We start from the raw sequence: 16,780 nt of genomic DNA, 5'->3' as shown, positions 1-16,780 counted from the left end.
GTATTCAATATGAAACGTTAACTTCACTGTCGAAGTTAACGTTTCATATCGGAGTTTTTACCTGTGTTAAAGTATCGGGCGCGCGCCCGCTTATCCCCGTATTCAATATAAAATTAACGAAGACGGGAGCCTCCGAAGTTGGATTTGCGTAAAGTTACGAATTTTTCCTTAAAAAAATTGTAAGACCCCCCTAAAGTTGTAAAAACATGGGGGATCACTATGGGTCCCCCCGTTTTAGCCTTTAAATGAAAGTCGGGGATTTAAATAGCCGCAGCAGATGTTTTTTCCCGACATTGAAGAAGTGATGCAGAAGAGCACTTAGGTTACTTTTTTCGTTTTTTTAAGTGGTCAGATCAAATTTGGGGTACATGAAAATGGGTACTAGCATATTTTTAAGTCCCTAAAGTAAGTTTTTAAAAATTCTGCAATTGTGCACCTGCCGCTATAAATCTATTCTAGAATACACCTGCCGCATACATGCAGAATAGCCCTGAACCTATTTCCCTATTGTTATACAATTTTTTCCCATTTTTTTTTTTTTCACCCCAATTTTTAATTAAATTTTTTGGGGTGTCCCTATTTTTTTTTTTTAAAACTTTTTTTGACACAGTTCTTTTTTTAAATGTCATTCCCAGGGGTGCAGGCTATTTGTTTTAAGCCTGCACCCCTAAACCCCAATTCTGCACTTTTTTTCGACACCTATTCAATGGGGAAAAGTTATCCCCGTTTTTTATCAAAGACTTTTCAAAACTGCGATAAGTCTTTGAAATTGAATACGGTGTAAAAGTAAAACCTCCGATAATGACGTCATAGCTCCGATACTAACGCAAAAAAGATGTTTTCGCTTCCATATTGAATACCCCTCTATAGTATTTGCAATATTAAGGCCTTTGGTGAATGGTGTATTGTTTGGAATGTTTCATTATTTGTTTAATTCAAAGCAAAGTTGTTAGTTGTTTTATTTGTTTTTTCTGTGTGTGTCACTTCCTGTGCTCAATAGACACCCTCGTTGTCTTGCAGAATAGAAATTTGAATGTGTGGCTGGCTAGATTACAATTTTTTTAATATGCTTACGGGCAATACACCGCTCTAAGCTTGTTTGGTGGTTTGTGTAGCCGCGATCTTACATCTTAAAAACGATTGCGTTGTTTTCTGTCACTTTGTGACTTCATAAAACACGGTGCTGCAGATATTTTGTTTGACTTCGTGTGAAGTGGCTGAATTAATTCTTCCATAAACTGGGGTGAAGTTAATGTATAACCAGAAATATTAAAGTGCACCTGTCACCTACACCATTACATAGTTTGTAGGGTTGAAGAAATCTTCTTGAGTTCAACCTCTCGTGGATTCTGATTGTGTTTTCCACAGAGGAGGCGGCCATTTTTATGGGTTTGTCCAATATTCACGAGAAAACCTTGTGACATCACCAAGGCAGTTTGGGGGGTAGTGCCGTGTATACATGACTCCCAGCGTTTTCTCAAGCAATGTAGGGACAAAATAGGCCCCATTTCTGATCCCTGCAATACCTGCCCACATTTCACACAAAGCATGGCCTAAATTGAGGGCAGACTAGATGGGCCAAGCACTGCCCTTCCAGGTTACCAAACGAGGGTCATTCACAGATGCTAACGTTACTGCTAGGCTTCTTTTGCGGGATGTAGGGCCCCTTTTCCAGCGCCCTGCTGGGATTGCCACGCGGACAGCCTACAGAGCTGTCTCAGCTCTTCCCGGCTGCATGTCTCCCCCTGCGAGTGAATAGATGACGTGCGCATGCGCACGGCATCTTTTCACACTGCAGGAGAACTTGGGGGGTCTCTGTGAGTGCTGGGCACGCCCCTTACAGTAATGAAAAGGGGGCGCATCTTAAGGTCACGCCCCTTTTTCAAATGCGCGTGCAGTAAAATGCCCCTGACTGAGAGCCGCCCTACAAGGAACACTAGTTGCCACTAGGACAGGGCCACCTAGTGGCCGTAATACAGGGTGAGCCACTGTAAAACCAGTAGGGTACCACTAATATGGTAAGGAAAGAAAACCAAGAAACTACTGTAGTACAGATATGTTCTTGCTCATCTAGCCTCAATACGCCATACGGCGCGATTTGCCTGGAGTGAGTGAGTCGCCAAGTCCCGTGCAAGTCTGCTAGCGTCGGGCATCTTTTTTTATTGAAAATCAGACAAGGCTGCACCAGCACACTGTGCTGATTAATTTGATATGTGACACTTTTATATCGAGTGTGCAACTGAGTCTGTATATGGAGCTTAGCGTTGACAAAAGACGCGGCATCGTAGCACTTCGCATGCTAATTGAGAGTCTCATTCGAACACAGATATACACGTGTCTCATATCATATCATCAGCAAAGTCTCCAGGTGTGTCCTAGTCACATCACTTTGTGACTTAACCACTTTTTCTGCAAAGAAAGACGCAAAAAAGTTTCCCTGCGCTAGCAGAGTCTCACAAGACTAGGCGTGCCAAGAGGGGCTGCTTGGCGCGACTGCAGGAAAGATGAGTGAGGACACATCTGTATTTACTTTTAGCCACCAACAGTTAGACACCTACATTAGCCACCAACAGTTAGACACCTACATTAGCCACCAACAGTTGCGTTACGGGCTTGAGTCGGTTCATTTTTAAGTGGCTCAACCTGTATGATGATAAATGCCTGAATGCCTGTCTGCTACTAGGAAGAGCGCAGACAAGCCCCTAGATGAAGTGTGCAGAGAGCGCAGCCTGTAATTCTCAAAACTCCGTCCTCATTCTCCCCCTGCCTGTTGGGAAAGGCTCATACCCTTTTTCCACTGCCGCAATAACCCAGGTTATTGCCAGGTCTACACGGGTTGTGGCTTAGTGGAAAAGGGTCCATGAAAAATAACCTGGGTGGAGTGACCTGGGAATCTGAAACTGGTCGCTACCAGAGTCGGACCCCGGAATGGCCCAGGTAACGGTGCTGTGTAAACGGCATGACCCGGGTCACACCTGAAACGAACCAATTAGGTGCCCTCAGACATCATTTCCAAACGTCCACTGTAACGCCGGAAGACCCGGGTCCAGTGTAACACCCGACTCAGACCCGTGGTCAGTCTGTGGTCAGTGTCTGTGGAGCCAGTTTTTGGTGGAAAAGGGGTATCAGTCTGTCCATGTGCTGGGACCTCTCTGCCGGCTGGGGTCGAGTAGGAGGGGCCGTGTGCTGTGAACTCTCTGCCGGCCAGGGTCAAGCAGGAGGGGCCGTGTGCTGTGAACTCCTTGCCGGCTGGGGTCGAGTAGGAGGGGCCGTGTGCTGTGAACTCTCTGCCGGCCAGGGTCAAGCAGGAGAGGCCATGTGCTGTGAACTCCTTGCCGGCTGGGGTCGAGTAGGAGGGGCCGTGTGCTGTGAACTCTCTGCCGGCGAGGTGGGTGGGGCGGCCAGGATCCTCCTTTCGGCAGGGCCGGCTCCGCAGTGTACTCTGTAAGTCCGGCCAGCCCTGGGTGCCGGGCGTTGTAAGAAAAGTACTGGGCGGAGCACCCATCAAAAAGCCCTGGGGACAATACTGTATATAATATTTTCACTTTACCATGCATTCTGGACGCCAAATTCAGATGGATCTCCGCGGCTGTGACACTGTAACGTAGCATTTCGCGTGCAGATACACCCGCAGTCACACACAGAACATAGGCAGTATGCCGCATATCATTTTATTCAGCAGAAGCTGCTTGTGTGACCTGTTCGCATCAATGTGCCAATAAGAGGCATTTGAAGGTAAACGCGCAAAAAGACGCTCGGCGCTACCGAGTCACATGGAGCTTCTGCGTTGTGTAGCGCACAGAGGATAGATGTATGTGGACATATCTGTACGCTATGCTGCAGTCACGCCAAACAGCCCCTCTCGGCACGCCAGGTCCTGTGTGACTCGGCTTGCGCCGGCCGTCATTTTCGCAATGCGACTAGGACGCACCAGGAGACTGCACTGGTTAATTTGATATGCGACACTTGTATATCTGTGTCTGAGCCTGAATTTGGACACAAAGTGCTATATGCCGTGGCTTTTTCCCACGCCAAGTTCCGTTGTGCTTCATTTACAGACTCTGGGCCTGATTCAGACCCGCTCGCAAGTGGGTCGATGGCCGGGCAGTGCGCACGCGCGAGCCCCGCAGCGAGTGAGAAATTCACTCGCTCTGGGGCTCGCTACAAACGGGGCCGCTGTCGATGTTATTCGACAACTTGCCCCGTTTTGTAGGCGGGGAGGGGGGGTGGCTGACCAAACGGAGGCATTCCCGAAGGAACGTCTGCCATTTGTGGGCGGCCCTACTGACATCACGAGTGATGTCAGTAGTGAGCTTCCTGCTCTATTTGAGCAGGAAGCTCACTGGGGCTTGTGGGAACGAGACCCTGCCACAAGGGTCTCGTCGCAAGCCCGATGGTCGCGACCATCACCTCTCCGCTCGCAAAAGCTGTGGGTAGTCACCCACAACTTAACGAGCAGCCAGGAGGGCGGGTGGAAAAAAAAAAAAAAGCGTCCGCCCTGATTCAGAGCGCGCGCTCTCTTTTTGCGAGCGCCTCTGAATCAGGCCCTCAGTGACCCATTCATAGATATACAAGTGTCTCATGTTAAATGAATCGGCGCAGTCTCTCGGTGCGTCTTTGTTGCTTCACATTGCTGCCAAGACGCATTTTCAGCCGAAAAGGACGCTCGGCACAAGCAGAGCTGCACAGGACCTGGCGCATCACACACGCCTGGCGTCTCACACCGCATGGCGTAATGAGGCTAGCTAGGTGCATGAGGACACATCTGTGTTTAACAATTATGTATATAGACTATATAATTCTCATGAATTTATATCCAGTTAACCAGGTATTTTAAAGTATGCTAAACTAGTGTACGGGGAGAGAGTCGCTGCAGTACATGTGGCACTCGCACGAGATGATTTTACCATGACATGTCAGTACCGCGCCTTAGGGCAGAGAGCCGTGTCAGTGATCTGTGTGACGTGTCTATGAGTAATACTGTGGCCTGGCTCAGGGCAGTGTGTGCCTGGGAAATATACGAGCACACGCAGCACGTACGACAGTAAATGCTTGTGCAAATGTGGCAGGGCTGGTGTGAAAACTGTGACACTCTCTTCCCTGTGACTAAGAGCTGAGTCCTGTCTCTGGCAAGCGCATACTAATGAGTCCTGTCCCCGCAGAAGGTTCCCTCTGTCTGCCGGACGATCATTACCAGGGACGTCGGCTACATGTGGCTGTGTCGTCTGTCCTAGAGCTCGTGGTCTTTGCATGTATAGCTTAAGATGCCCAGCCGAAGCATGTCCTTAGATCTGCAGAGGTGGACACAGGATATTGGGAAATACAAATATATGTTGCAAGAATGTAGAAATACTGAGAGCCTGTGCAAAGTGGCACGGTGCCCTTAGCAGATGCCAGTCACTGGTGGGATTACTATTCCTCCCTCGCTGCAGAGGGCAATGCAGTGGCTCATCTAGCAACGCGCTGTATGGGCATCGCTGAGAGGTCTCAAAGGCAATACTGAAAAAGAAAACCCAAATGAGTGGAAAAAAGACGTCTGAATGGCAGGACCACCAGTTCAGTGAGCAATTTGGGTTCAGAGACTGGGAGATGTACGAATCCTTGGAGAGTGATAAAGTACCAACCAATCAGCTCCTGTCATTAATCAAACACCACCTGTAAAGTGGCAGTTAGGAGCTGATTGGTTGGTACTTTATCACTCTCCAAGGCTTTTTATATCTAACCCCCCAATGTCCAAGGGTTACACTGAACAGCTGAATGAAGTTCAGAGAATGTCTACCGGCACTAGCTGACTCCACTGGATGGTATGGAGAGGAAGGTGCTTTCATTCTTCATTTCCACCATAATTGTGTAACAAGCAATTAAATAGGAAGATTTTGGTAGGGATGTGAAGGCTCGGATAGGTTCGAATTTGCACGCCGAGTTCGGATTTTTCCCTCCAAAAAACGGGACTCAGAAAGAGGCAAAACGTCATCTTGCATGGACGAACATCATCATTCCTGTACTTTGAGGGAAAAATCCGAACTCTGCGTGCAAATTCGAGCCTATCCGAGCCTGCACATCCCTAGAAAATGGGTGTAAACACGTCTTCTTTTTTTTTTCAGACGGATATTTTGCACCACGGATAGGGCTGATGCAAGTTTAGTAATTGTTATTATTATTATCCTTTATTTATATGGTGCCACAAGGGGATTGCAGCACCTGACAGAGGATATAAACAGAACAGTATGAAGAAAAACAATAAAGAAGTGACTTGCAGCACAGAACATTGCAGGTCAAACATTGCTGCATCGGCTGTCATAGTACCCAAATAAGCACCCAAAGATTTGGTGCTGCTGTTAGCACTGGGAGGAGATGATGGTATAAGTGAGGGAATGATAAGCTCATGAGGGAAGAGGGCCCTGATTAGGAAAGCTTAAGGCCCTACACACTAGACGGTAGCTTGAGCGATTTTACCGATTCCGATGCATCGGAATGGCAAATAGTTCATATCGTCCAGTGGGTACGCACGATGCCGACGCACGCTCCCACGGGTCGTCTGTCACATCCTCAGACCTTTTGTACATGCAGAAAAATCTGAGGATGTAGCTAGCAATGCCATACTGCGGGGTGCAGCATGGCCCCCGCTACACCCTGGCCTTCGCTCCGCCGCTGCCGGCATCAGCTAGTGTGTATGGACTTTGCGATGCCGGCACCCCCGCCCAGGTCCTGTCGCTCACAAGATCGTGCTGGGTACTCATCGTCTAATGTGTACCCAGCTTTACAGTGTAAAGGGGAGGGGGCATGCAGACGGGAGAGACAGTGAGCATGGAGCAGTGGATTAGGATGAGAGCTTTGATAAAGAAGTGGGGTCTCAAGAACCCATTTAAAGCTTTGTAGAGAGGCAGAGAGTCTGCTAGGGGGAGGGAGACAGTGGTGGGGAACAGCACGGGCATCTTGGAGGCGGGAGTGGGAGGAAGTAATTAGTTGGCAGGGGAGGTGGCGCTCATTTGTAGAGCGAAGCGGGTGGGCGGGAACATGATAGGGTAGATAAGGTCATAGATGTAAATAAGAGAGGATTGGGTGAGGGCTTTGTAAGTGAGTGTGAGGAATTTGAATTGGATTCTGAAGGGGAGACCGTGTAGGGCTTGTAGGAGAGTGGAGGCCGTGTAGGGCTTGTAGGAGAGTGGGGGCAGACATAATGAGCTTGGAGAGGAAGATGATCCAGGCAGCAGCATTGAGGACAGATTGGAGCCGAGAGAGGTGTGGGACAGGGAGGCCAGATAATGATGACAGCTGTGAAAGCAAGCGTACAGATGAGGGAGAACCGACTGCAGAAATACATACAAATACTGGCAAACGTATACATTTAGTTCTGTGCATACAATGCAGTAGCAATTACAGCTGACTTGTGTTCTGGATTAGTCCCAGTGTGTAGTGGTTGGGCCTCCGTACCGTCACTAGTCCTTAAGTTGATTTATAGGCGGCATTCACATATATTACTGTGGCCCATAAAATCTCTGCCACCACTGGACGTAGGTAAAAGGAGCACTGTGGACATTCCTGCTGAATACAAAGCTACTCTTGGATTTCTGTTGATAAAGCCCAAGGCCCGGCCTGGATAATTTACAACAATTATTAAATCAGCAGTTATTGTTCCCGTATTGTGTGGCCAGAACTGGATATAGAGTTGCAGGCACCTCTGTACGCACTTTACAGCACCAGTGAGTCAATGACATCATCAATATGTCGCGCAACAGTGTCCACTGTCTCCATTCGTCCCACCAATTGTTGACTAAAAGTTTACTTGTATGTTGGCACCAGTGAATCCATTTGCCACCTTGCCAACCTGGTGATCATTTTTTGTACATTGTTCTCAGCACCCAAGGGGTGTATTTACTAAAGTGCGGGTTCTTAGAAGTGGAGATGTTGCCCCTAGCAACCAATCAGATTCTAGCTATTATCTTCTACAAGGTGCTAGATGAATGTTAAGTCGAATCTGATTGCTATGGGCAACATCTGCACTTATAAAAACTCGCACTTTAATAAATTTGCTCCCAGATCTCTGTTTGGTCTTGGTGCCAGCGGCCACCATAATCCCCGGTATAAATATAAAGTGCAGACCGCACAGTTTTTTTTATATAGTGAGTAACTATAAAGCATTTGGCAGACAGATTACATAAATGACTTTCTTCCCAGTGGCCCTAATAGAATGCGACTTGACAAATTATATATAGCGTTCCCGCTAGGCTGTTCTAGCGCGGCGCGGCGCCCTGCCCTCCAGAAGGAGGGCAAAAAGCGCCCTGCCCTAACAGCCTGCGGGAGCCGTCTTCACCCGCAGGTCGCAGTGTCCCGCGGGTGAAGAAATGTGCAGTGACCCGGTCACCGCCGGAGAATAGACGCCAGGCGCATGCGCCCAGCATCTATTCTCCCTGTCTGCAGTGCTTGGGGGCTGCCCGGCGTGTCCGTAAGTGCCAGGCACGCCCCCAAGAGTGTCGAAAAGGGGATGCGTCTTATAGACACCCCCCCTTTTTGATGACCACGCCCCCTTGGTCGCGCGCGCACTCACGAACGTGCCCTCTCTAGCTCCGGCGCCCTGCTTCACGCCGGAGCTAGAGTGAACACTATATATAGACAGGCAAATAAAAGCCTATAAGGGGTTTACATGATTAAACATTAACATCAGGAGGTGTGGCCTTGAATTTTGAGGGACCCAGGCTGCTTCCAGTACTTAATGAACCAGATGTGTCATAAAGGCTATTATTTTGGGAGCTATAAATTTGAACCTCTGCGTAAAGATGCTTACAGTTGCAGGACTCGTTCCTGAAGCTAAGTCCCCGCTCTCTTTTAAAGAACTCTACTAAAGTATTTTCTTTTTTCTAGTCCAAGCGGTAAGAAGTTCAGAAGCAAGCCTCAGTTGGCCAGGTACCTGGGGAACTCTGTTGACCTCAACAGTTTTGACTTCAGAACGGGAAAGATGATGCCCAGTAAATTGCAGAAGAACAAACAGAGACTAAGAAATGACCCTCTCAATCAAACAAAGGTTTGTTAGAAGCTCCAATGACCTTTTTGCAGTTCTACAAAAAGCTCTTTCTAGCCTGAAAATGATGATAAAGTACCCTATCTGTGACACTATGTGGCGATGGCAATCTCCACATAACCACAGGAATTTGTAAAACCACAAAAATAAAAAAAAAAGAAAAGGAAAAAAAGTTGACAATAACTTCGGTAACTGGCTTATTTTCCAGGAAATACTGATTATGTCTCACCAAGCCACGCTGCCTTTGGATTTGACCTCCAGATCAGCTGAGGGCTATTGATTGTAGCTGAGAATTGTACGTTGCCGGTGAAGCATTCACCAGAAAACAAGTCCACACTATTACAATTAACGGTGAGGTCTATTGAGGTTCCCTTGAGGGAATATTCAGAAGTGAGTGGAATACTGTACATCAAGCAAGGCAGCAGCAGCAGTAGTGTCTGTTGGTTTCGCTGACTTGTGGTTTCTATTATTCCATCCACATTTGAATCCTCTGGGAGCTCAGATGAAGATAAAGCTCTGGGACCAGATGTCATAGATATCAATATCAAATAACTGACAGTTTTTTCTTTTTTACAAATTATTTTTTGAAAAGTGTTTTCGCTAATTATACCCGCCCTCCAATCGTATGGGCCAATAAGGACATTCATGCAATACTCGCTGGGTAACATTAGTCAGATAAGACTCGCCAAAGGAGAACCGTAAAAGCAGTCTCACTAGAGCGCTCTTGATGCCGGGGGATGACCTGCGATAACACAGACCTGACTTTTAGACAAAACTTTTCATTATGGAGAAGCTTATGTAGGAATTATATTTACAGGGAAAGTATGTTTTTTTTTTACTTGAACTGTTGGTCTATTTTGTCATATCACTATACAATATTAATCAATTGATTATATAAACTGTTTCGTTCCCTGTAGCGAACTACCTTAACAACCGCATTCATTTCCGAGAACAAGTGCCAGACTTTAGTGGAATACTGGTAAGCCTCTAGAACAGGCCTGGTCAACCTGTGGCTCTACAGTTATTGTGAAAATATCAGCATACCCTCCCACCGATCAGCTGGTAAAGCATGCTGGCACTTGTAGTTTCACAACAGCGGGAGAGCCACAGGTTGGTCAGGCCATCTGTGTAGAGCCTGTCACTGAGTAGTACGTGTGACATAAACTGTCTCTTCTATTGGGTGAGCTGCTGTTTTTATCCTATTGAGTGGTGTTGTCTAAACGCAATCGGATGTGATTACGGTGTGATGGACTTCTTTAGGCCTTTTACCAAGAATAGTTATGGAGCTAGCTGGGTAGGCGGCATTTATAAGTTCTTTCTGAGTCAACTTTTTTTTTTTTTATTATTGCCAAAATTGCCTCTATAAATGAAATATAATAAATTAATGTATTACATAGGTGCTAAAAATTAAATGTATTATGTTTTATTTTACTGTTAGTGGTTTTATTGGTTGCAGTGTTGGGTGCTCTGGTTCATAGCACTTTGCATGTTTTTTTTTTAAGTGACGGTCTATCAATGTGCATGATTGTTCAAAAAGGTCTGTAAGCCTTGGCCTATGTCTTTTGGTTATGGGCTATCGTGTAGCACCCGAGATATATATATATATATATCTGTTTAAGAATATTAGTCCTCCCTTTTTGTCTGGTGTTGATAAAGTACGAAGTTTTTCCGGAAATAATATGCACTTGACTCGCTGGGTGCAGTACCTGCTAACATCTGCTAGGTGGCGATATGCATCATGGTGTCAGAACATTGCAGTCAGCACAAATTTTGGCCTCTATTAACCCCAATACTAGATCCAATCCTTTCCCGGCAATAGAGAGAGGAAAATATGGGCATCTAGTGTTGTCTTCATACTTCTCTGCAGAGTAACCCTGCAAAACTCCAACCAGCTGCCTGTGACATGTCCCAGTCTGTTCACAGGATGCAGCAGTCTGAAACTGGTGCGTATGGAATTCAGGACGTGTGACCAGTGAGTGTGGTTATCGTCAGGGTGTTATGCCAGCGTGAGCATAGTTACTGTAATGAAACGGAGCAGTAGCACTGAGACAACCTCTTTACAGTTGGGGAATAAATATCGAACTTAGAACTATTGCTAGGCACCTACCCCAGCTGCTATTACTACAGCTATTAATTGTATAACTATTTGCATTCCTACCTAAACTCCTCCTAATGCGCCCTAATGGCGTGCTAATGTCATGTGTGCCCCCCCCCACAAGTACATCCCACACTCCCACACCCTCTCACTCCACTCTGCTGTGTGGAATGGCGCTCGATTACGAGGGAGGGACTATAATATGAAATCCAAAACACGCGAGATCCGACTCCGGGAAAATGACGTTTTGCCTCGTTTTGGGATCCGAGACTGATCCACTCATAACCACTAAGTTCCGGTGTGTTCGGTTTCCGGGGATACTGAACCGCTTCTACTTTATACGCCCAATAGAGCCTGCGATTTAGTTACTGAATTGCGCAGGTTCTGCATTCTGAAAGCTAAAAGAGGTAACGCTTCGGACATTTACATTTCACTTTCCACAGTGTGTGATTATTTGTAACATAGGGATAAATTAACATTGGAGCTGTTCCGTTCCCAATGACAAATTTTGGGGGTACTGTAATGTTATGTTGGGGGTATTCTAATATGCGTTCCAACCCATGGCTCAGGCTGTCGCACCCTGACGGAGCAACAACTGAATTGTTCTGTTGGGCGTCTTAAAAAAAAAAAAAAAAGCCGCCGGCAAAACCTTTGAATCGCCCCCATTGTAATTAGCGGCAGAGTACTGCACCTTAAGTGTGTAAGTAACTTGTAAATGTAATGTGGGCTGTGCAGATTACAGGGAAATCAAGTACATTTCCCTCTGCTGTCTGGCGTTTTAGCTTTAATTTGCTAACTACTTTTTTTGGGGGCGAGAGACTGCCGCGGTCTGTGAGCTTTCTGCTGGCGCACGTCTGCATCCTCAGGGGACAGAATTGTGATGTCACACATTACACCCCACCCCCCTCCGCACACACATTGATTTCGAGACCAAGCTGTCCTGCAAAACAGCACAGTGTTCTTTTTTATAGTACATTATAAGAAGGTATGGATGGCAGGGTACAGACGCGTCCACTACAAGTCGCGTTAAACATAACGCGTGAGCGCCATGCGACTCGGTAGCGCCGAGCATCTTTTCGGGCAAGTTTTTACTTTCAAATGGATCTTATTGGCAAAGCCATGTGGATAGGACGCACAAGCAACTTCTGCTAATGAAAAAAAGTTGCACGATTAGACGCTCATCGCCATCGAGTCGCGCTGTTTAACCCGCAAAGAAGTAAGATGTGGACACATCTGTATGTCCAGGGATTTGCAGGTCTGCTGTTCCTATGTCTTGCTAGGTAAAGCTAATTAAATATAATTTTTAATTGCGATAAGTGTGTGTGTGTGTTTATGTATAAGTGAATTAGGAATAGAGGACCCCATTTAACTGCTTTCAGATTGTTAAAGCCTCCTTTGCCGTCCTTCTCTGTCTCCTGTAGCAAGCTCACGCCTGTAATAGACCTGGGTGTTCTGTGACAGCCGGAAGGTCCAGCTCTGTGCCCAGTTCTGTAACACTGTGTAGGGTGCTAGGATTCTGTGTGGGACGTCTGGGGTGGACCTTTGTATAAAGTACACATATTTGGCATAACTCTGATATGTTACTATAATCGGGGGGAGAGTAAGCTGATTGCATTTTGAGATAAATATAACGGGTAGCACAAATAGTGTAACTTTAAAAAAAGAAAAACTTGGGCATGAGTCATGGAAAAGGGATTTTTTTTTTTGTTTTGCACTTTAATGAAATGTCCACAAAAGATTTATTTTTCCTCACTTTGATCAAAACAATATAAAATTCACTTCGGTATAAAAAGGAGAAAAAAAAAATCCATTCCTGGCAAAACACGTGACTAGCCCAGGGGGCGGAGTTGAAGGAAGCCGCCTGTCACACATGTATTTAAAATCTGCATCTCCACAGGAACGAATGACCTCTTCCAGCTATTGGTTCTCTGGGCCTGGTTCAGAGATGGCCGGATTTGCAGAGGCGCACACAAGCGGCTGCGCACATCCGTCCATCTCGGAGGCAAACGCAGAAGGTGGTGCCAGACACCTCCTTGCTGCATTTGCGATTCCGACGTCGCAGGCTGGGATCACCATCGCGACCGCCGGCTGCTGGTCACTTAAGAGGCCAGGAATCTGCGTCCACCGACGCAGACCCTGGCCTCGTCCCTCCCGTAAAGCGGGGGGCCAACATGCCCCCGTTTCCGGGAACGAGATCCCGAGATCGCAGGACCCGTTCTCCACATGCAGACCCGGAAACATTGGAGATATACGTTCATCATCGGATAAGGCTCTCTGTTAGGAGATCTTTTCCCTGTGGGGAGACCGAAGACTTTCCCTCAGCTCCCAGTCTCCACCAGTCAGGGCCAGATTCTGCTGTGTTGTATGGATTTCTCTTGCTGCTGTTCCCTGGCAGGCGATCAGCCTTTCAGCTGGTTGCGTAGTAAGATCACTTTCTACATCTCTATGCTGAATACACTCTTCCCTTCCGGTGAGCGTAGCAGTGCCAGTGTGCGGTCAGGACATCTGTAGCTCATGCATTCCTTCCATGTTTTTGCAGCCTTGGTGTAAGTTATGTACCGTGGTATTGTCTGGTTCCGTACCGCTGGGAAAGCATAGCTGAACATGGGGGTTCTCCCACGGCCGTGCGCATAGGAATTGTTGGAGCAAAATAAATAAAACCTGCACACATGGTGTCCTGCAGAATCCTGTGTCTGAGGGGGCAGCACATGTCAGGCAATCATTTCTATATAGCGCACGCATATTACGCTGCAACTTAGTCACCTCCATGCCCGCCACAGTGGAGCTTACAATCTATATTCCCTATCACATGGGTGCACACACACATACAGTACTAGGGTTATTTTTTTACCAGAAGCCAACGAATCTACCAGCATATTATTTGGAGTGTGGGAGGAAACATGGGTAGAATATACCAACTCCACAGATACCTTTTTAGCTCACCACCTTGGGGCTTTGAGGCTGTGATGCTAACCACTACACCAACCGTGCTGCACACGTCTGTACAATGGGCCTGGTTCAGTACGGATTGCAATTGCAGCTGTGAAAATAGGCCAATGCTTGCCAAAGCTCAGCCGGCATCAAGACGCCCACTTCTGCTTTCTCATTTCCGTCCACTGTCGCTCTTCTGCATAAACATCGGTACCATCGACTCACATCGACTACTCGCGCTGCATTTACACCAGCTCTAACCAGCCGCAGGCTCTGCAAGTCTCCTCGCACGCAGTGGGTTCTCAGACTGCGTATGTCATATCAGCAGCTAATTTATGCACGCCCAAGCGACGGTGTTTATTGGATAGGCACGCCTGTGTTTCTCCGACCACCACAGCGGAACGCTCACAGCTTATCACTCGCTCTGCACCGGATTCCTCTGGGTGTGCGTAATTGCAACGCGATTGCAGCGCACGCGTAGTGCGGCTTCTATGCACGCGCGCAATGGCTAACAATCGCTCGATCTGCGTACGTAGTTCCATTTGCGATCGCTGCTGAAGCGGGCACGACGGCTGGCACTCAGCTTCCAGATATGTTCTATGTCTTTACAATGGTGTTGTAACCTTCCCTAGAATCGTGCCTCTATAGAATGCGTATTCTTGTTTGGAATGCTTCCGTAGTCATGTTTTTATTATTTTATGTTTTAAGTCTATCATGCTGTGCTCTGTATTGCCCAGAACGTGAGAGAAGTAGCTTAGAAAATGACAGATACTGGTTAAATGAGCAGGCACTAAGCTATACACTGCTTAGTGCTCACAGTACAGGAAGCCGTTTAGCGGGCTGATTACTCACAAGAATGTAATGTATCAGGGTCTAGTGACATTACCGAGTTATGAGGCGCTTTCTGCTTCATGCCTCCGTAATGCCTCTAGTTCCTAGGTTGTTGTTACAGGGAACTGGTGTTTGTATGACTGTATGGGGTAACTCAATTGTTTTCTCACGCCTGTAAATAGGCCCCCGACAAGATCTATTTAATTGTTTATGATAATGGGTGAGAGAGTGCCGTGGATGCCCATTACTTATCGCACAATTGGCGCCCAAAAGCAGCGGGTTTAGATGCGTAGAGCGTCTAAACGCACGAAAAGTAATGGGGGCGTGCTGCCCAAACTGAAGTTTGAGCGCGCAAAAGCCTGTCTTTCAGGAAGGTACAAGCAGAAATAACTTTAGACAGGAGAGTGGGTGCCCCCAAAAAATCTAATTCCCCCCTATGTATCATTTTCCTGCTACCTCATATATGTTTTTACATTGCTCTTTCTTTATATTATCGTCGCTTATACCTGTGATCGTTTTTTATTTAAAGAATAAAAAGCTTTACAAAACCCCAAAACATTCACACCAAAAACATTGTTTGCTCCGATGTCCAATGATCGATATAAATGGGCTTCTTGCATGGTTTACTACTGGCTCTTCTCTAAACACAAATGTCCTCCCCGTGTTAAAATGCAACGCCTGTGTTGATTTACATGGGCCGTGTACTAAGATGCCATATACAGTCACTGTGTCGGCTTTCAGAATGTCGACAGCAAAAGGTCAACATCGATTATGTCAATACGGTTATAATTGCCAACATTGACAGAGTGTCTGCAACGGAAATGTCCACATTGTCATCATGTCGACATGTCCAGGAGGCTTAGGCTCAGTACACACTTAGCGACTCGCCAAGGCGACACCCGACGGTGCCGATGAACAATATATGGGGCAGTTGGTACACACTGCACGATCCCGGTGAACGACCGTCTAATACAGTGTTGGCTAACCTTGACACTCCAGCTGTTGTGGAACTATATATCCCAGCATGCCCTGCCACAGTTTTAGCATGCCCTAATAGCAAAACTGTAGCAGTGCATGATGGACTATGTAGTTCCATAACAGCCGGAGTGTCAAGGTTAGCCAACACTGGTCTAATATATTGCTCACCGGCACCATTGACCTTGCCGGCGTCGGCAGCTGGTTCGCTCCATCGGCTGTGCATGCAGGCCGATGGAATGACCCTGATGAATGACCTGCGGGTGGCGCGCATAGTGGGTACGCACTAGACTATGTGCTCGATATGTCGTCCCGAGCCGCTGGGTCGGACGACATGTTGTCTATTGCGTAACCGCCTTTAGGGTTAGGGTTATGGTTAGGGATACAATCGGAACAAAAGTATCATGTCAACGTGCTAACAATGTCGATATAACATCCGTTTCAGCATGTCGACATTATGAAAATATTGACATTGTGTTTGTCGACTAGACATACCACACCCCTATGCCGCGGTGGTTTTGTTAAATGCGTCCTGGAGCCAGGCTGCAGTGCGGGATTCATAGCCGCGTCGCTGGGATTCCTGGTACTACCCCTGCTTGCGCCAGTCTTTGCAGCTGCTACCCACCAGTGCTGCTTTGGTTCTGTGTGTTAGTAATGTGGGGAGGGGGGTGCGCTCTGTGCCTGCTGTTGTATCACTTCCTCATTATGTAAATGACAAGTTTATGAAGTGTGGAAAGGACCACACATGAGTGCTCTCCCTTGTCAACCAGTGCTGTCTGGCATAATTACTATATATATCTTGGTCTTTTAATTACAGTTTTTAAAGACAATCGGGTGACTTATTGTCTGGGCATCATATTTTTATTTGCCTTTTTGTTGTGTTTTCTACTTCTTGTGTTATGGTCCTTTTATCATTCAAAACCAAACGA

At 46.9% G+C, this 16,780-nt stretch overlaps 1 protein-coding gene across 1 annotated transcript in view; it reads left to right on the top strand.

Annotated features, from left to right (window-relative positions):
• The window catches only part of MBD2 (methyl-CpG binding domain protein 2), a 60,766-nt gene that overhangs the window by 13,965 nt on the left and 30,021 nt on the right, over nt 1-16,780 (top strand). Inside the window, exon 2 of the mRNA XM_088453002.1 lies at nt 8,863-9,022. Within this exon, the coding sequence (XP_088309128.1) occupies nt 8,863-9,022 (160 nt within the window). The remainder of the gene's footprint in view (nt 1-8,862; nt 9,023-16,780) is intronic.

Source organism: Taudactylus pleione, unplaced genomic scaffold (assembly GCF_031769625.1).
Source record: "Taudactylus pleione unplaced genomic scaffold, aTauple2 ptg000562l, whole genome shotgun sequence".
Taxonomy (NCBI): domain Eukaryota; kingdom Metazoa; phylum Chordata; class Amphibia; order Anura; family Myobatrachidae; genus Taudactylus; species Taudactylus pleione.
This window is presented reverse-complemented; position numbering and strand designations above follow the sequence as displayed.